The sequence below is a fragment of the Stegodyphus dumicola genome, chromosome X2 (assembly GCF_044657685.1).
Source record: "Stegodyphus dumicola isolate Sdum_Otavi_A_Nest chromosome X2, ASM4465768v1".
In the NCBI taxonomy this organism is placed as follows: domain Eukaryota; kingdom Metazoa; phylum Arthropoda; class Arachnida; order Araneae; family Eresidae; genus Stegodyphus; species Stegodyphus dumicola.
In genome coordinates, this window is record NC_140781.1 from 154,296,829 (window position 1) to 154,318,752 (window position 21,924).

The following is a 21,924-nucleotide window of genomic DNA, read 5'->3' on the forward strand; positions in this document are numbered from 1 at the left end:
GATGCGTTATATATGTAATACGTTTTCTTAACATTTTGCTCATGGTGAGTGGTCATGGTGAGTGGGTGAATTTTCTTGTAATACTGGAGCACACTGCTTAAGCTGCACATCAAATTCTCTCATCTCTGCATCACATGCATTTTCAGATGGTTCAATACACTGACTACCAATAAGTATTTGGACACCTTTGCAAATGACGATATCTGCGCTCCTAAGGTACGTCACGGACTCCGCCGGTATATATCGTGTAAGAAACAGCATCGGCTTTAGTCGCATGCAAGATGCCTCGCAGTTCGGAGCTCTCTGATTTCGAGAAAGGTATAATTATCGGGTATCACAAATGTGGCCGATCCTTAAGAGACATATCTAGCGATCTGAAGTACCCAAAATCGACAGTGGCCTATGTGATTAAGAAGTGGCCTATGTGGACTGGCCTGCCTAGAGTCCAGACCTGAAACCTATCGAAAACCTCTGGGACGAGTTGCATTGCCGAATTCAGGGGTGAACCACCCGTGCAAAATCGGTGAAGGAACTTCTATGTCTTCTCCAAGCCGAGTGGAAGAAAATACCACTAGCTGTCATACAAAGACTTGTGGAAAGTATGCCCCGGAGGGTCCACGCTGTAATTACCTCTCGCGGAGGCTCTAATAGCTATTGATTTTGAATAAAGTTAGTTTTTCTTTTCTATCACAGGTGTCCAAATACTTATTGGTAGTCAGTGTACTCGCTAACTGCGACTTCATAACTTCACTATCAGTTTCTACCAACTTTACTGTCGCATTTTCGTGTTCTCCCATCTCTACTTCAGGCATTTGAGAATCAGGAACTTTATTTACATGAATTATTTCTTCACTTCTTTCAGAAGATTTCAAACCACTTCGTTTATTTCTTCATCTTTACAAACAATATTATCACTGTCTTCCAGTTCAACTTCGCCCACCAGCGGCCGAACGGTGAAGTCGCTAAATACTGGTAGTTCGGTCCGATGTTCGAATCCCGCGAAGGGACTGGCTGCATGGGCGTTTTCGTGGTTTTTCCCATGTGTAACGTGTATACGAGCCAGTTTCCCTTAGTAAGTCCTCCACGAAGGCAACCCTCCCCTTAGGCAGATAGCCCTAGTGTGCTTTCCCATAATTAAATACACCAACACCAGTTCAACTTCGGACACTTGAGGATGAGAAGGTGTAGAAGATACTAATATAGGCAGATACCAAGATCAAAGATACATGATACATGGTGCAGAATATGTTACATGTTACAAGATGATACGAGATTATATATGCAGATGCCGGGATACATGATACTGGATCCAGAATAAGTTACATAACTAAGATTTTGCGAGATATATGATAGTAGGTGCTGGAAATACAAATTTATGCTAATGCCAGGATACTTGATACAAGGCGCATGATAAGTTGAATGAATAAGTTACAAGATACAGGATAATACGAGATAATATATGCGGATGTCAGAATACATGATACAGGGTGTTGAATAGTTTGCATGATACAGGATGATACGAAATAAATGATATAAGGTACAGAAGCTATAAATATATGCAGATACAGTATCAGGTTCAATGTTTCTTCTAACCTTCTTCGGAAACATACAATGACCTGACTAGAACAGAGAGCTTACTAAAGCTATGTTCACTAATTGTAGTAAGTAGACAGGATACAGACGAAGGGTATACAAAACCCTTTATTTTTTCTTTATATACAATGACTTCCGTACTTCGGAATACAATGACCCTCCACTCGGGGTCTAACTTAAAAGATATCAAAATAAAACTAAACTCTAATTTAACTTTAGAATAAGATTGGCCTTATAATAACAGAAAGCGTATGTAGCACAGAGACTGTGAACACTACAATACGTTTAATTCATCAAGAGGATTAAAACCTCTGGCCTGGAAGGCAAAGTAGCAACTGCGTAACTTCTAAGGTAAGCGGCCTGCTTCGAACTCACGGCTTCCTCTCTTCTGCTTGGCAAAAAGGCCACACTTAAATACTTGGCGTTCGCCAGACAACTTTGCATAAACTCCTTCACGCTTATAATTCTGGCCGGAAGTAGAAAATAAGAAGTGATAGTAAAGATTTAAAATAAAATAAACGTTAGTAAAACTTAAGATCCTTACATACTTCCCGCCAGAGTTAATTAGTTTGAAACTGAGGTCTAAAACGACCTTGTTGAAAACTTTTAGCTCTAGAAACTAACGCGAGGCCAACCTTTTACAGTCATAACTTAGCTAGAAACTAGAAAATTTTAAAAGAAAGAAATTTGTTACAATAGCAGCTCCCGGAATATACAACAATCTTTTTTCTTTTTCATCTGTACTGCATCAAAACAGGAGCTTTATTCAATTCTGGTTCCTTCCAGAGATCTGGAAGGAAAACTAGTTTAATGAAATGTTACAGAATGACATTGCAAATAACATATAGAATATACTTTTCTTAACATTCTTATTTCATTCATGACTATTTTAATTATCTCTCCCCGTGCTCTCTGACATGTGTTGTAAAAACACCAAACACGAATGTGTTTCTGTCTATGTGTTCAACACTTCCTCCTACAATCAAAACACTAACGTGTTAAAATTCAACATACGAGACCTCTTAACACACCCTAATTTCAACTCTAGACCCTGAGGTACTATTCTGAAAGTGGCTAACTCTAAAGTGTAGCGTCAGAGAGCCTAACTACATCATTCAACCTTTAACACATATTCACCATGATTTAATCTTTACAGTCACACGAATAAAAAAATTTTTTAACATTACTTTCACTTTTACCATATCACGGTATTTCTAAACATTCAAAATAACAGTTCACATGTATACAAGAACATATCAAGATGCCGTTAATTTTACACATTTGAAAACATACATTAGTAGTACGTACATTGTTAACTTCTATTCTTTTCAAAGCAAGTGCCAATTCTTTCTACATTGAAATAATACTACATTTCAAAAAGTCTTTCAGACTAAAACTTCTTTCTTGTTAGAATGTTTTAAATAAAATTTATACAATAACTTTTTACAATATTTAAGTCTTTATACAACGCTATTATACATCAACTTTAGTTTTACGCGCGAGTAATTGAAAAACATAATAAGAAAACCGGTCACAACTCATTTCTCGCCCTTTTGGCGATAAAGGTAGACCTCGCATGAGGTAAAACTTCTTGAAATCTGCCACTTGCAGTAAGAATGAAAGATTAACTTAAGTTTGTAAAGTAACATAAAATTTTACTTATCTTTGTAATATTCAGACATCCTTTTCTGGGCCCAGTCTTTAAAGGTGCTGCAGACCGTAGCTTGGTTGATCCTCCTTCTTGTACGGGCTCGCCCTTCAGTGCTTTCCTCTGGAAGCTTCCGTTTTTCACCACTACGGCCACCCTTGAACATCTTCCTTCTGTCCTCTGCTTGTGGTCTTGGCCGTTTGAAGGCAGCTGGTCTTGGTGGAACCGGGAAACTTCTGTCGTGATCCTGCTTGGACCTCGTTGTTGGCCGTTCAAATTTTTCTTGTACTTTTTCCTCCGCCGCTGATGGCCCTTCCGCAGTTCGGCGACTTTTGCTGCGGAGAGTTCTGTCGGATGAGTCAATCTTCCGTTTCACAGCCGGGTTATAGTTGCCGTCCTTTCTCTCGGTCTTTTCCACATACGTCGTCCTTCTCCCTTCTTCATTCTGGGGGTGTTCGTGAACTCTGTTTTTTGGACGGTGGAACGGCTTCTTTTTCTTTGTACCTTCAATTTTTCCGCGGGGCAATTTTCTTTTCACTTGCTTCTGTCTCTCATTGGCTTGCCCTTGTACTTGTCGTTTTCCCACCTCTGGAACTTGTACCTGCGGTGTCTGCCGTACCGGATCCTGCAAAAGATCTGAAAAGATTTGCATTTTATTACGGTCATAGAATGGTTTTATCTGGTCAATGTTTGCGGAACAGGTTTCACCATTTCTTGCCTTTAACACTACAACAGCGTGAGTTATTTTTTCTATAACATATGGTCCTTCAAAGCGTGGAAAAAATTTGGCAGTTTTATCTTCTGGTGCTGAAGAAAGTGAATGCTTAATTTTTAGTACTTCATCCCCTACTTTATAAGTTACTCCCCGTCGTTTCAAGTCATAATACAATTTTTGTTTTCTTTGTGCTACTTCCGTATTCTTTTTTGCTTCTTTTATTAGTTTTTCTATATCACCCATTTTAAATTCTGGGGCTCTTTGTTGCACATAAAATAGTTTATCTAACGGTGTTATAACCTTTCTGCCTAGAAATAACTCAGCAGGAGTTTTGCCCGTTGTATCATGTTTTGCGGTCCTAAGGGCGAAAGCAAATTCATTGACATAGTTATCCCAGCTTTTATGAAAATTTTTAACATAACTACGGATAATTTTCACTATATTTCTGTTGACCCGTTCCGCTATATTTGATTGCGGCCGATACGGGACCATTTTTAAATGACGTATGCCCAGTTTTTGGCACATGTCTTCAAATATATTACTTACAAATTGAGGACCATTATCCGATATAACTTTTAGGGGCGCCCCGTATTTTAAAATATATTTATTTAAAATAGAATCGGTAACTAATTTCGCGGAGGCTCGTTTTAAGGGAACAATTTCGGTCCATTTACTAAAATGATCAACTATAACAAGGAGATAGCGACTTTTGTTTAACTGACTTTTTGGGAAAGGGCCCAATAAATCGATGCCGATTATTTCATTTGGAAATTCGGATTTAATACTATTTAGAAACCCGGCCGGGCGGAAATTAATATAATTAACGGCTTGACATGTTGGGCAGGACTGGACATACGCCCTTGTTAACTTTTGCAGTTCAGGAAAGTAGACTGCCTCGCGTACGCGTTGAGTAGTTTTTCGAATACCAGCATGAGAAGCTAAAGGGCTGTCATGGAGCTCTTGCAGGATATTTAATCTAAGACTAGCTGGGATAACAGGTCGAAATTCGTTGTTGGAATTCGTAGTTTTTGTATAAAATAATAGACCATCTATTAGTTCGTAATGGGCCGCCCTATTTCTTATCGCCACAATATCTTGGTGGCTAAAATTTTCAGGATCCTTCAAATACTCATAAATACTTCCAAACTCAGGATCCTTACCCAGTTCGGATATTACAGTTTCTCGGGAATTTATTGTACACGCTGTCAGCATTGCAACTTTTACGGTATTACCCTGTTCGTCTAATTTAATTCGTGACAGGGCATCTGCTACGATATTTTCCTTTCCGGGGGTATGCTTGATTACCAGATTATATTCTTGCAGCTTGAGTGCCCATCTTATTAACCTTGGGGATAAATTTTTCCCCGAGTACAATCTAGTTACCGCCGCATGATCAGAATATACTGTTATCGGCGCCTTTCCAAAATAGACTCGGAACTTTTGCACTGCTAACAGAACTGCAAGTGCCTCTCTCTCGGTCGCGGAATAGTTTCTTTGTGTTTGATTTAAAGTTCGGCTAAAAAATGCAACTGGCTGCTGATTTTGCGAAAGTACCGCTCCTACCGCATAATCCGAAGCATCCGCTGAAATTTCTAAATTTTCATCCTTTTCAGGAAATTTCAACACAGGGGCTTGCGTTAATGCTTGTTTTAATTTTTCGAAAGCACTATTGGCTTCGGCCGTCCACGAGAATCTTGCCTTTTTCCTTTTTAATTTTAACAATGGCTCAGCGATAGCCGCAAAATCTTTTATAAAGGACCTATAATATGAACAAAGTCCTAGAAAAGAAGAGAGCTTCTTTGCCGTGTTTGGAGTCGGATACTTTTGTACAGCGATTATTTTTGATTCATCTGTCTCGATCCCTTTTTGCGATATTTTGTAACCTAAATATTTTAATTCAGGGGCTGCTAATTTGCATTTTTCGACATTAACTTTTAGACCGGCCTCATTTAATAAAGAAAACACCTGTCTTAAATCCTGTACATGTTGGTCTAGATTATCACTAGTAATAATGATATCGTCTAAATAGATAAATGTGGACTTTCCGAGAACAGGTCTTAACACAATGTCCATGCATCGCTGAAATGTTGCTGGGGCGCCTGAAAGGCCAAACGGCATTCGCAAAAATGCATAAGTGCCAGACTTGGTTATAAAAGCAGTCTTAGGCACTTCCTCAGGCCTGATCCCTATTTGAAAATAACCATTCGTTAAGTCTAAAGTCGTCATAAATTTGGTTGATTTTATGTTCCTTAAAATTTCTTCTATAATCGGTAACGGATATACCGGATATTTCGTTATGGAATTTAATTTACGGTAATCAATAGCGAATCTCCACCTTTTTGGATGTTCCAAAGGATAATCATTATTTTTCTTACATAAAACCACCGGACTAGCATAACTACTTGAGATAGGCGTTATGATCTTTTTACGTAGCATATCGGTAATATGCCATTCTATAATTTTTTCCTTATTCTTATCATACCGGTATGGTTTTTGACGAACCGGCAATGCATCTCCGGTGTCAATACTATGGTTAGTAACCTGGGTAAATCCTGGAATATCACTAAATAAGGAAGCAAATTCACTTACCACTTGTCGGATTCTATCTTGCTCGTCATTAGGCAGGTGATCAAGATTTAACCTTGGCGGTTCAACCTTTTCTACACGCACTGGTTTCATCGTCAGCTTAAGAGACGCTTCATTAAAATCCAGTGTAGCTTGTGCGTCTGAAAGAAAGTCTATTCCTAGTATTAAGTGTGCTTGCAAATTCTTTACTATAAAAAACATCACCTTTACTTGTTCGTCCTTGATACGGATGTACAAAGGTACTTTACCTACGCACTTACATTGTTCTCCTTGCGCCGCTAATACTGTTGTATTATCCGCATTATATATGCGGTATTTGCGAAAATACTTTCTAAAAAAGACTTCTGCCACACAGGAACACTGCGCGCCGGTATCCAGGAGTGCGGTGGCCGGGATATTATTTACCAAGACTTCAATCTTCGGAAGAGTTAAATTTTTCCCCATTACTGTATTTAACTTGTAGGAAGAGGGGTTTTCGTGGCCTTCGGATTTCCGCACCCTCTCGTCAGCAGAAATCCGTTTTAGTTTAAATTATTTTTCCTTTCGGTGCTTTCCTTCTTTCTCCACTGGCCTTCAGACTTTTTTCCTGGGTTGCTATTGAACTGTCGACGTTCGCCGGCTGTTTTTGAATGCTCGGTGTCCTTGCCCACTGATTCGCTTTTTCTCCGTAGCCATGTGCTTGAGTTTGCTGTAGTCTTGGCGTACCAAATTGGTTTCGCTGTTGATATTGGCGTCTTCTTTCGACGTCCGCCGTTCTTCTACTTTCAAACTGGATTGCTAGCTCAAATAATTTTTCCAGTGTAGTCGGATTTCTCAATTCAATAAAGTCTTGCACTTGGGGTAGTAACCTCGGCAAAATCACTTGAATTATTTCAGGATGCGGACGGTTTCCATACAAGAGCTTGAAAACGTGAATTTTTCTTAAAATAAAACTCGAGAGGTTTTCCATTCTTTGTTGATATATACTGAAAAGTTCTGTTTCTAATTTCGCACGATCCCTTACAACAGGGAAGGCTTTTAGTAGGGCAGTCTTGAAATTTTCGTAGGTATAGGTGGGACTTCCTGCTTGACCCAAGAGACTTCTGCCGATACATTTGAACCAGTTAAGCGCTTGGCCCCTCAAAGCACTGGTAGCTAAGGTAACTTTTTGAAACTCGTGCACGGGGTAGAGCATGAAGTGGTCATCCAATTTTCCCAAAAAACTGGTTACCTGTGAGTTTCCATTAAACGTTGCTTCTGGTTTCATCGAAGCGCGCATGGTCTGGACAATATACCCAAATCCTTCCAGGGCGGCAGCTGGCATTTCTGGATTCTGAGCTGTTTCTGCAGGCAGCACAGGTTCTTCTTGAAACTCGGCCATGGTTATTCTTCGTCGGGCGCCACTATCAGGTTCAATGTTTCTTCTAACCTTCTTCGGAAACATACAATGACCTGACTAGAACAGAGAGCTTACTAAAGCTATGTTCACTAATTGTAGTAAGTAGACAGGATACAGACGAAGGGTATACAAAACCCTTTATTTTTTCTTTATATACAATGACTTCCGTACTTCGGAATACAATGACCCTCCACTCGGGGTCTAACTTAAAAGATATCAAAATAAAACTAAACTCTAATTTAACTTTAGAATAAGATTGGCCTTATAATAACAGAAAGCGTATGTAGCACAGAGACTGTGAACACTACAATACGTTTAATTCATCAAGAGGATTAAAACCTCTGGCCTGGAAGGCAAAGTAGCAACTGCGTAACTTCTAAGGTAAGCGGCCTGCTTCGAACTCACGGCTTCCTCTCTTCTGCTTGGCAAAAAGGCCACACTTAAATACTTGGCGTTCGCCAGACAACTTTGCATAAACTCCTTCACGCTTATAATTCTGGCCGGAAGTAGAAAATAAGAAGTGATAGTAAAGATTTAAAATAAAATAAACGTTAGTAAAACTTAAGATCCTTACAACAGATAATGCTAATTCCCTTGTACAGTTCAGTTAGTTTACATGATACAGATAATTGGCATAATACAGTTTCGTTAAATAATACTTGTATATACATGCAATAGGACTATCAGTGTTGTACACACATTCAATATTATTCAAAGGTATTAGGTACTGGTGCCAATCACTAAATCGCTATTTGTCTATTGTGGCAGTCTGTGAGTTTGGCTAAGTTTGGCACAGGTCCATATTTAGTTCTGCCAGTTTGCCCATTAGGAGCCCGATTTTTCTGACCAGGTGACTTTGCTTTGTTAAAAACTTACAGAAGGCCTGTCGATTTGTGGACGGAAAGTTGACGTGAAGCTCTTCTGTAAGGGGACAGGGTGTTAGGTAGTGCCCCGGAGAGCCAGTCTGTCCATAGGTGCACTGACTGGTATGGCTTATGCCGAATCTGTTGAAATATTCTGGAAATGGTCCATGACCCATAATGTACCTGACCAGTTGCGTGTTAGCAATGTTCCTGGTGGTTTCCACGTAGCTGATGTGGTAATGAGCCCGTCTCCCAGTTTCGCTATTGTCCCATGTCTGCTGCCATAGCCCAATTGCCTTTAAACGTAGAGAACTCATCAGGAATGAGACAGGCCATGGGATGTCAATTTGTAAATCGGTCGGTCCTGTAGCTGCTTCTTTGGCGAGATGGTCTGCCAATTCATAACCGTGGTAGCCGGCATGCGCTTTTATCCATTCCAATTTGGTACGGAGAGGTGGATTTTTCCGCAGGTCTTCTTGGACACCTTGTATTATGCCGGAAGGATGGTCTGGATTTCCTATTGCATACAGGGATGAGAGGCTGTCGGTTTTGATAGTAGCGTTGCGGATGTTGTGGGATTGCAAGTAGCGAATTGCTTGCGCAATCGCCACTGCTTCTCCCTGAAATACGCTATTATGTTGCCGCAGCTTTCCCTTCCATTGGTCTTTTATTGTACCTTGTTGCATAACTACAAACGCACATCCCACTTTTTCGTCAATTTTCGAACCATCCGTGTAGATGGTGTGCTGTGCAGGATGGTGAGTCGTAGTGGTATTGATGGTAATATTTACTCCCGTGCCTTTGACCATTAATCAGGACAGCTCCAAAATCTCGTTTACAGTCGTAGAAGAACTACTATAATAAACACGCTGACACGATGATCAGCGCCACAGCCTTCACACTATCAGGCAATAAAGGTGAGACAGCTTCACTGCAAAGCACCAAAGTACAGCTCTCGACTGTGCTCGGTCGTTCTCAGAACTCCACGTACTCTCGAGACTCTCCACGCTACAACTCGCGATGAACTCGACGACTCACTGAGCACAGTTCCCGACTCTTCGGTTCAGTCGTTCCCGGAGCTCAACACGCTCTCTCGACGATCCACTAACCGCGATACACTACGAGACTCTTTCGGTGCACTCTCTGCCCGGCTGTCAACTCGATCGACTCCGCAGGGATTGACTCGCTAGACGAGACACTAACTCGATACTAACTAACTTGCACTCTAGACGAGGCACTCTGGCTCGCCCTCTCGACGAGGCACACTCTCTCTAACTGACTGCGGACCAGCAGGGTTTATATAGCTTTCGGCTTGTGTTCGAGAACATTATGGGCTAAACCGGTAAGAATTCGTTCCAGAAGGTTCTCCCCCTGTCCATGGTATAACGCCAAATGTCGCCAAATGGGCGATTTCTCGCTAAATGTGGCAACCCTAAAACTGCGATAAGATTCTTACCGCACCGGACATTTCGTAACACTATTGATTGCAAATTTTGTCATTCATCTTGTAGTATATATAAGATTGAAACCAACTAGGTCTCTCAATTTTTAATTTACTACTTTCTACTTTTATATATAGATATATATATATATATATATATACAGGGTCTGTTCTGAAATAAATAGGACTGGTGTTTTCCTGAATGAACGGGCGTACGAGAGGCGTTCTTCGTGCGCACAATCAGTGAACGGGGATATTGGGAACGCTGGGAAAAATCGGCAGTCGGTTCTCGGCCGTTTAAGAGAGCAGGTCGCTTGTACTGTGAAACCCTGTCGAAACGTCTCGTCACGGAGAATCATGGAGCGTTTTCTGGAGCAGCGATACGCGATCAAATTTTGTGTAACGCTTGATAAAACGGGCAAAAAAAAAGACATAATTAAGAAGGCCTACGGTCATGCTTCCACGGGTAGATCGGGTGTTTTTGAGTGACACAAGCTGTTCCGAGAAGGTAGGGAAAGAGTTGAAAAACGACGACCGCTCCGGACGCCCTTCGACCAGCAAGAGCAACCAAACTGTGTCGCGAGTGAAAAATTTACTGAACAGCGATCGTAGGATGAGTATCAGAAAGATTGCTGATGAAGTGAACATTCCTCAAACCGAAGTTTTTGAGACCGTAAGAGAAAACTTAACCATGAAGAAAGTGTGCGCGAAGTGTGTGCCGCGAGTGTTGGCAGAGGAGCAAAAGGCCAACCGGAAAGCAATCTGCCAGGATCTTTTTCATCATGAGAATGAAGACCCCGACTTTTTGGACAATGTAGTGACCGGTGACAACACGTGGGTGTTTGAATACGACCCGGAGAGCAAGAGGAAGAGCTCAGAATGACACACCCCTTCTTCCACACGCCCTAAGGAAGCACGAATGAGCAAAATCGAAGGAAAAGATCCATGCTCCTTTACTTTTTTGACCGACATAGAGTCATTCCACAAATAGTTCGTACCAGCCGGACACACAGTTAATTCAGTTTTTTAAGTGGAAGTCCTCACAAGACTGCGAAAACGCATTGTTCGCGTCCGCCCAGCCATCGCCAACAATTGGCGGCTGCACCATGACAACACACCGAGCCACGCAACGTTCCTCGTAGTGGATTATCTTGCCCAGCACAATGTGGCAACGCTGCCTAATCTCCCTACAGCCCCGACTTGCCCCCTCCAAACTTTTTCTATTCCCAAGAATAAAATCGACCCTCTAGGGGAAGCATCACGGCTTGGTAGAGGCGGTTCAACAGGCCGTCGCGAGGGAGCTAAACAGCTTTCCGATCCAGGCGTTGCTGAAGGTTTGCGAAAACTGGAAGAAAACTCGTTGACAGCAAAGTGTAGATGCGAAAAAGTGCTACTTTGAAAAATTCTAATCGTTTGTACTATTCTCATGAATAAAAGTTTTTTTTTTAAAGAAATAATGAAATATAAAATGTGAAAAGTACATGAAATAAAAAAGGCCAGAATATGAATTAATTAACTGGCGTTCTTTCTAGTGGGATTATTTCTAGTGGGTTATTTCTAGTGGGTAATGTGTTTTCTTCTGTTGCTTACTCAGAAGGGGTGGTGTAGGCCATACTACACCGTAATTCCGTTATCGGCAGTGGGGATACTTAGAATTATTACAGGCGTTGAACATTTGAGAAGCTATTTTTGGTACGTGGGAGAAACTTGGTATGTTTGAGGGAGGTGGTTGCGGAGTTCTGATGTGAGTGAAAGCGTCTGTTAAAATTTTGAATATATTAACTAGTGAATGGAAATTAATTTCTGGCTAATTGTCATGGCGGAACGAGGAAGAAAAGAAGAAAAATAGTAATTTTCATTGCCAACGAGCTATTTGGAAGACTATAGAGAAGGAAATAGGCTCATTTTTTTAGTAACAGCATAAAAAGTCTGAAAACAATTATATTTTACATTATATACAAATTTTGTAATTACACACTATATACAAATTCTCCAACTGACAGTCATGCAACTTATACCGCCTTTTCAGGTTTAGGAACAAATTATCATATCTCTATCAGTTAAATGATTCAGAGAGAGTATTTAACGCCTGCTCTTATAGGACAATGGTTAATAAATCAATTAGGTATTAGATTATTTTTGAGAGTTTTAATAAGGATCATAATTTCGCGCTGTAGATCTATCGTATCTGTGCAAATATTTTTAATACGTTGGATTTGATTTAAGATAGTATTACTAATAACTTTTTGGAGAGAAAGTACATAAGCTAATTAATTCATATTCTGGCCTTTTGTATTTCATATACATTTTTACATTTTATTATTTCTTATAATAAATATTTCAATTTTTCAACTTTTATTTAATTTGTTTCTTGTGTTTCTCATGTTTATTTCAATTATTTTGAGTTTTGTTTCATAGTTCCAGTTAAGATTACTGCTGTTTATTAGTTTTATAAAAATAGTTTTGAATTAACATGCATAAAAGCGAGGGTATCGGGGGACACTTTACTCAAGTATCTTGTAAATTAATACATAATTTGATTATTCACTCAGAATTTCTAAAGAATCTATTGTCTTAGCGAAAATGCTGCATTCAGAAGGAGTTATTTAGTACTCTAATTTGGCTTTAATGTCTCTAGTTTTCTAAAATTCCAATCACTTAAACTACAATTTTTGGCCTAACTTAATTTGCCAGTTTGGCATCATCATTCTTACTTGAGTAAAAGACGAAACACCTTCGCATTTATTAATTATTCTTCATTGAACGGTAGTTGGTTTGTTCCCCTTGAAAAGTCAAATAATTTCCGATCAATGACGATAATTACTTGGTTTATTCATTTTCTTTTCCAAAGTTTGAATTTTTGTTATTCATGATTTAAATTCAAATACCTTTCAAAATCTTTTTCATGATTTAAATTCAAGTCCCCTTAAAAAGTTTTTTTTTTCCTGATTTACATTCAAGTTCCTTTTAAAAAACAATTTTCGGAATTAAACTTCCTACTTCTGGGTTCCCTCATTTTGATACATTCTACTAAATTTGTATTTGGAGATAATATAACCAATATTTCTTGCCGTAATTTTGAGAAAGTGAATTTTAGTTTTTTCCTTTCCTTTCGAATTTAATTGAATAATGGTGCCGTTTTCTGACATGTCAGTCAACATTATAGTGATTGTACACTTAAATTGAAATCGCTGTGGTAAACGTGGCTCTATAATTAGTGGCAGTCTTGCAGATTATACATATGGTAATTATCTGTGCGTTTTATTTAGTATTTAAATAGTGTAATTATTATGCATAGCATGGTAATTAAATTCCTTTCTCTCATTCTACAATTTTAGTTATCAAAATAACTGTTTATAAAATACTGTTTATAAGAAATGTCAGAACAAAAATATAGAAAAAAAAAGTAGGTACTCTTTTTCGATTAAATACGATACTCATTTGCACATAAAAAATGATGAATAAAGAAATTTGTGTAAACTAGATCCAAAATAATTATTTCTTATGGGAACAAAAAATACTCAAATCCTCAAAATAAGCTAAATTTTTTGCGTTGTTTAATTTGACCTTTTAGTTTTTAACCCAATTATGATACTAGCTTTTTTTCGTTAGGCATGCTGTAATCCTGAAGCACTGGATACTGTTAAGCTATTGATTGCCTATGGAGCAGACGTCAGTGCAATGACCAATGAAGACCAGCGCACTCCTTTGCATTACGCAGTCCTAAGTGGCAACTTAAATACTGTTCAATATTTAGTAGAGAATGGAGCAAGCGTGAAACTCCCACCAGATTATGCTAAACCTCCACCTCTTTTCTTCGCAGTCCTTAAGGCAGACTACTACATGATGAAATACTTAATCGATGCTGGTGCAGATGTCAACCAGGGATCTTCAGTGGTGGGATCGGCACTGCACATCGCTTTAAGTGAATTAGCAGAAAATAAGGTAACATTGTATTGTTCTACAACAGGAATTCCAAAACTTCTTGCATCTCTTTCTTTTAAAAGAATGGTTTTCTTCATCGATCTCCTTACATTTTTCTCTATAATACACTACATACAACATAATTACAAAGCAAATAATTACAAATAAGTAACTTATAAATAGATTAAGAATATGAACTAAAGTTATGAAAGAATGGTTTATTAGATTTATGTTTGAATTTTTTTCATTTTGCAACTAAAACAAGTTTTCAAGGGAAAAAAATCACAGACTAGGATGGCATAAGTTCGAGTTTAATGAATGTCATAATTGCCCTTGATATATTCATGAATTGTTTTATAATATTTGGCATAAAATTGCCTAGCTGAATTTTTCAATCACCTCGGCTAAAAAATTTCAGCCTGTTTCTTGTTTTCCATTCTAAATATTCGTTCTCCTTTTTTTTTTTTTTTTTTTTTTTTTTTTTTTTTGCTGTGTTTTCTTATGTTCTTGTTTTTAACTTTTCTATATTGCGCACATAAAAAATTTATATATTTAGAAAAAGTATTATTGATATTTTGAATATATTAAATACTCTTAGTCCATTTTCCCCTTATATGATTCCCCTCTATATGATTTCTTCTTTGCTACGTAATACAACTTTGTATCAATAAGCAATTAATTATCATTTTTATTAATAATTTTTTGTAGTCAATAAGATCTTCATTTTCTTGATTAATTGCCGGCGCATATTGCGGCTATTGGCCCCTTGATCACCAATGGCTTCCTTTAAAATTTCATCGACTCTAGAGGGGTCAAAATCAAAATCCATAGGGAATCCCTGTTATACAATATTTTTGTCTCTTATATGAATTTATATTCTTAATTAATGTGTAATGTCTTTAAAGTTTAAGGGTAATGACAGAAAGTAAAATGCAAATAATTGATGAATTTGGGCAATTTACGTTTTCTTTTGTTGTGTATGTAAATGCACAGTCAGCATTTAATTCTACAACTTCATTTCAACCAGCAAGTTAATCCAATCCAAGTAGTTGTAGGTAGTGGCATTTTTATTTGCATTTCTTGTACACTCTTCATGTTATTTAGCTCCTTGCTTGTATCTTTTACTTATGTAGCTAAATAAGCCTTCTTTGGTCTAATGGAAAAACCTTTGATTTATGCTACAACAACAGAGCATGGTTCAAGAAAAAAGCCGTTTAATTTTGTTACCTGGATAAGCAGTTATAAGGGACGATCAAGAAGTTTCTGTTCGAAGGCTCTACAGTCTAGACTTGGTATGCTAGTCATGCAAAATCATCTTGAGCTTTTAGGCAATCATACCACGCCTCACTAAGCTGAATATACCAGTTAGGTAAAACTCCTTTTTCTCCTGCTTAAGAAGCCCGAAACTGGCTGCTGCACTTTTCAGTCAAACGGAAACCGTCGACTTTTCAAGGGCTTTTTTAAAGGGACGAAAACAAAGCCCCCTGAAGATAACAGGGCCGAATTTGGCGAAAATCGCGTGAAGAGAGATCAGGGCTGTGCTGCGGGTGATCGAGTGTCTGTGTGCAACTTCCACGTTACGACATTTGCAATATGGGGACGTGCGTTATCATGAAGCAGAATCAACCCATTCCGCAGTTTTCCCGAAAGTTTCCGCCTTAACTGCTCGTCGTAATCTCTTCAGCGTTTCTCAGTAGTCTCTCAGTCACCTGGATCTTTGAAATCAATAAGTAATGGAAATAAAAAAATAGGGTAAACATCACTCTTCCAGCAGATGACTGGCTTTTGAACTTTTTTCAGGATGCGAGGATGAAGAATGATACCATTGCATAGTCGACGATTTCGACTCAGATTTCTAGTGGTTTTACCATCTTTCCAGTAGTGGTCCAATGCGCTCAAGGAACGTATTGCCTTCAATAATGAAACGCATCAGGTTCATGTTGAAATTATTTATCAATGAAAATACGTAAAATACGAAGTACCACCGCAAAATATATGTTGAAATTATTTAGCAGTGAAAAACAATGATTTTCTTTGCTAATTCTTTTCTTTTTATTTTCAAATTATTTTCGGTTAGAAAACTTTCTAAAGGTGGTAAAGCTTAAAATATTACTATCCAATTCTAATTAATTTTTAGCTCGAGTTTTTATATCATTGCATTTATTTTATCTTCAATGGAAACAAATTAACACTTTGTTCTTATCCTAAATTTAATTCATTTAATGTTTGAAAAATATCAGCTAAATATTCTAACCGCGCCATCCATAAGTCACTAAATAAGCAATTTTGAGATTCAAATTTTGAGCTGCTGAGGAAAATGTGATTTTCTGATCGAAGTTCAAACAGAGTATTTAAAACTTTGCCTCTACATGACACCTTACTTCTGAATGTAAAACGTCCACCAGCGGCCGAGCAGTTAATTCGTTGAACACTGGTAATTCGGTCCGAGGTTCGAATTCCAGGAACGGACATTTTCGTGGTTTTTCCCATATGTAACGTATATACGAACCAGTTTTCCATAGAAAGTCCGCCACGAAGGCATCTCTTCCCTTAGGCAGATAGCCCTCGAGGCTTTGCCGTAATCAAATAAACCAAACCAAAAGGAATGTAACAAAAGGATTTTTTGTTCACTGGCCATCTCTTGGCATAAAATCGTAAATATTCTTGACTTTAAAGCTTTCCTTTTAATAAAATTAAAAATTTTCACAGCTTCTTTCAAAATGATTTTCATGTTTTCGGGGATAGTTTTGGCTACTAAACTTCATGATGGATGGAGCAGTGAGTAAATTTAGTTTCAGGTGCTACTTTCTTTATACACTACCGGACATTAAAAATGCAACACCAAGAAGCAGTGGACGGAAAATTATGCAATCCAGAGCACGTTGAAGAAGATATAAGGGAAAGAAAATGCAGAATGTTCAACTTTCGTGCCGTTATTCCTGTAGGGAAATCATCGTAGAAAATTTTTTCTTGTCTTAGAGGACGCGTGTAATAGCAGAGAATGCCAGGCCGTCTTCAACGGAACCACCTCCAGGAGACAGACGATATTACGAGGGGCACGGTGATCGGCTTGAGAAGGAACCGCTTGTCGGCAGATGCGTCGATCCACACGGCTTGAGATCCCGTGTGGATCGACGCATCTGCCGACAAGCGGTGGCGCGGAGACAGGTCCAAACCGGCAGCAATTGTAGAATGCTCCACAGTGCGACAACGCGATATCATGGTTTGGGGCGCAATTGCGTGCGATTCCAGGTCACCTCTAGTTCGTTTTCAGGACACTAATGAGATCAGTGATAAGTGGATGACGTGCTGCGGCCGATGACACTCGCCTACCTTCAGAGAAGTGCCCAGTGCTACCTTCAGGGAGTGCCCAGTGCCCTTTATCAGCAGGATAACGTCAAACGACACACTGCTCGCAGCAGCCAACGTGCTCTGCGAGTTGTACAGATACTTCGCTGGCCACCGTTCTCTCCTGATCCCTCACCAATCGAACGCATTTGGAATGTGATTGGACGCCATATGCATACCCTGCCATTGCCGCGTTCAGAAGAACTGTGGCAAATGTTTGACAGGAAATGGGAAGCCATTCCCCAGGACACCATCCTTAGCCTCAATGATTCTCTACCTAGACGTGTTGCTTCGTGTATCGCCGTTCAAAATGGACCTACAACCTACTGAGCTGACGCTGTTCTCACTCTGTATTATGTATCTCATTTCGAAATAAAGATCATTTATTCTTATTTGCTTTTTCTCTCTTTGCCGAGTTTCATCACTTTCTGGCCACTTCTTTTTGATTTTGCATTTTCAGTCTCGCTTAGTGTATGTGAAATAACACTAGAATGTTTCCCTGTTAAAACCCGAAATTCGTCACTAGATATGGCAATGCACTTATTCCAAGAAATATCATTTTCAGACATAAAATTATCAATTATTTTGAAAACTTTATTTGCTCTATCATGAAGAGATTCATAAAATAAATGCTCTTCGGCAATTCGCTTATCTTCCACTTGAAGTAACAAAAACCTTTCATTACTTGTTTAGTATTTTTGACCTCCGATAATTTTCTCTTAAAATATTCTTCAGATTTATCCTTTAAACTGGCATGCTTAGATTCAAGATGTCTTTTAAGAAACGATGATTTCATACTTTGATTGGATAATAATTCATCGCAAACAACACATTAAGGTTAAAGGTCCATTTCGTCTCCATCCCAAGTAAACCCAAATGATAAATAACTTTAATTATATTTCTATAAAAAGATTTCGTTTCTTTTCAGTATTCTGAGAAACATTGCCTTGGATCCATTAATAAGTGGTTATCCAGAGGCAAAGTTTTAAATCACCTTTTTGAACTTCGATCCGAAATTCATATTTTCTTCTGTGATTCAAGATTTGAATTGCAAATTTGTTTATTTAGTGAATTATGGCTGGAGCGGTTAGCATATTTAGCTGATATTTTTGGAAAGTTAAATGAATTAAATTTAGGATTACAAGTACAAAGTGTTAATTTGTTTACCATTAGCAATAAAATACAAGCAATGCTAAAAAAAAAAAAAATCGAAATAATATTCGAAAATTGGACAACAATATTTTAACAGTTTTAGAAAATTTTCTGAGAGAAAATAATTTGAAAATAAACGAAGAATTCGACATTAAAAAGCATTGTTTTTGATCGATAAATAATTTCAATATGTATTTTCCCGAGTATCAGGAAAAAGAAAATTAGATTAGAAATCCATTTTGTCCAAATGTACTTGAAATTTTATCTATTGAAGAAAAAGAACAATTCATAAAGTTTCCTATGATCGAACTGTAACTGAAGTTTCAAACTCTAACTAAAGTTTCTGAACTTTCTGAACTAACTCTGAAATTTTCAAAAATAACACACTTGTTAACTTTTGGCTGACCTGAAAAAAATAATTTAGATAGCTGGTAGATTGTCTTGGATCCATCACCTGTGAATCATCACTTTTCCGCTTAGTCAATCCTAGCCATTTTCCTATTTTGAAAATATAGGTTTGTTTTATTATTTTTTCACAAATATTTAAATGCGCAATATCTTACGAGTTCTTTAAAAACAAACGGCGATATTCTCAAATCGTGTAGAAAAGTAAGGAAAACAAAGCAATAAGAAGACAAAATACCTGCTGTTAGAGACAGCAAAACGACGTAAAAAATTATTCTAATTGAAGAGCCATATGAGCCCGGAAATGGGGCGACATAAAGTACAGATTAATAAATCGATCAACTCTAAAAGAATTAATGAGATATACTCTTTTATTTTAAAGGAATCTATTTTTATTTCCTATTAAATACAACATGAGTTTCTATTACTCCTTTTAAAAACATCATTTTTGAAAAATTTTGTTATGTCTATGGCTCAAAGAATAATTGTGAAAATAAAAAACGGATTATTTTTGCTAAAGTCTACGAGCAACTACAGACCTTGAATAAAGGCAATATTGCATAAATTTACAAGTGTTTTAATTTGTTCATTTAACCGTTATAAATGCTTTGTTTCTTTGCATACTACCTGTCGTTCTCTTGAGTACCACCAGTGGTACGCGTACCAACGGTTGAGAATAGCTATTCTAAAAACTCTTCACTTTCAGTTTTATTATTATGGTGGTACTTCGTATCTACTGAGTTATAAATCTTTTCCATTTATTTAAGTATAATTTTTAAACTTTCATTGAAAATATTTCATTTCATTCCTTTCATTGAAAATATTTCATTTCATTCCTTTCATTGAAAATATTTCATTTCATTCCTTTCATTGAAAATATTTAATTTAATTTATCACGTATAGCTTGTTTTCAGGATTCTTGTTAACTTCTCTGTCTGACGGTGAAACTTTATTCATAGAATCTGTAAAAATTCCTCCTCCTTCAATTTTTTTATTTGTACTTGATCGACTCAATCGAAATGTTAACTCTTTAGATTGATTTCTTCCAAATACAATTTTGAGATTCTTAAGAACCTCATTTCTACATAGAAATAGCAAAAACATTATGGAAGAATTATGTTTGAAAGCTTTGGAAATTATAAAAATTAAACTCATTTTAAAAGAGAAACATTCCTTCTCTCCTAAAATGGGAACTAAACTTCCGTAGCATACTTCTAATAAGAGCTATGAGAATCAGTTGTGTGAAATCACCGTTTACTCACTTAGTAAAAAGAATCAGTTCGCAAGCGGATCGTACATTTTACCCTATTAACGACAGGTTATTTTCAGAGTACAATTTCTAATAATTGCTCTTTTAAGATTAGCTCTATTAAGAACTTTATAGCCTATAGCTTAAAACATGGTAAAAGTCGTGATTTGAAAAATATTTGCGTGTTTGGTTGTGATACTTGTAGGCTGATACTTGCTTGTCTTGGAACGAAATTGGAGATAGTAAGTAAAAGAAAATGCTACTTTGCTACTTGTGGAATATTCTAGAGTGAAAAGTCATTTAAAGGATCCAATGATAAAATATGTGATGGCATCCAGAAATGATGAGTCCAAAGAAGAAAGGTTGAATGCTATGATGATAGAAAGTGTCTTTTCAAAAATCCTTTTTTCTTGAAGGTTTTGAGATAGGACGTACAATTGAAAGCAAAGTTATAGATATAAGCGATGCAGATGTGCGAGATAATTAGAAATGAAAAATGAAAGATCTGAAAGAGAAAGAAACCTCTAATTAGGTATCCCGAGCCAGAAGTATACGAGACTATGCTGGGTAGTCGTGAAACCTTATCATAAGAAGATGTATTCACTTTAACAGCTGACAAGCAAAACCTGTGGAAGATGTCTAAGGATGAAAAAGTGCAGAGTATTGAATAAAATGATATTTGGAATTTAGAAGAGTTACCACCAAAGAAAAGATTAATTTTATGTAAATTCATTTTACAACAAAAACGAGATGAGAGGTGCAAACTTTGTCTTGTTGCTTAAGGCTTTATGCAAAAGAAAGGGGCAGAATATAATAATAGCTATTCACCTGGTATTAGTATACATACCTTATGTTTTATTCTTATAATTATACTCCAAGAAAATTCAAATGTATTTTTCTTTGACCTTAAAACTGCTTTCTACAATTTTGATTTAAAAGAATTATGGTTCTGCTGCATTATCGAATCAAGAAAAGGACTTCAGTATTTATCGCATCTCGAACTGTAATTTTCTGAATTATTGATATTGATAGGATCACAATATTTGAAGATAAACAATCATGCATTAAGTGTATACTTAACAGGATAATTCAGGTGATTTGAAGCATTTAGACATTAAGCTGAATTTTTTTATAATATTGTGAATGCGTATAATATCAAAATTGAGTATGTTTGTTCTAATTGACAAATTTATGATTTATTAACAAAATCTTTACCTATAACAATTATCAAAGTAGTCTTAACTTTTATTTTATTTTTGAAAGGTCGACTTAGGGCGGCTGCTGTAGATGTAATAACTCACTTCGTATTTAAACCCATAGCTTGATTTCAGTTAACAAAGTAAATATAAAAGATTTTTCTCACTTCTTTCGTAATTTTAATGAGCCTGAGACTGGAGATTTCGATGAGCTACTAAGCACGTAGTTACTCCGGTTCAATTAATTAGTTTATTAGCTACTATTGTTGGTGGATGCATTTCATTGTACAGTTCTTACCTATTTTTGGTGTTATCTAGTTCCTTGCTTGTATCTTTTCATTATGTACCTAAAAAATTTATTCGGTGAAAAGGAAAAAACCTCTTATTTATTTTTTAATAGCTTTCAAATGGTATTCAAGTGTATCC

The 21,924-nt window shown here is 37.2% G+C and overlaps 1 protein-coding gene across 1 annotated transcript in view; it reads left to right on the forward strand.

Annotated features, from left to right (window-relative positions):
• LOC118204320 (uncharacterized) overlaps positions 1–21,924 on the forward strand; it is a 69,689-nt gene that overhangs the window by 34,499 nt on the left and 13,266 nt on the right. Inside the window, exon 4 of the mRNA XM_035376651.2 lies at positions 13,837–14,169. Coding sequence (XP_035232542.1) covers positions 13,837–14,169 — 333 coding nt within the window. The remainder of the gene's footprint in view (positions 1–13,836; positions 14,170–21,924) is intronic.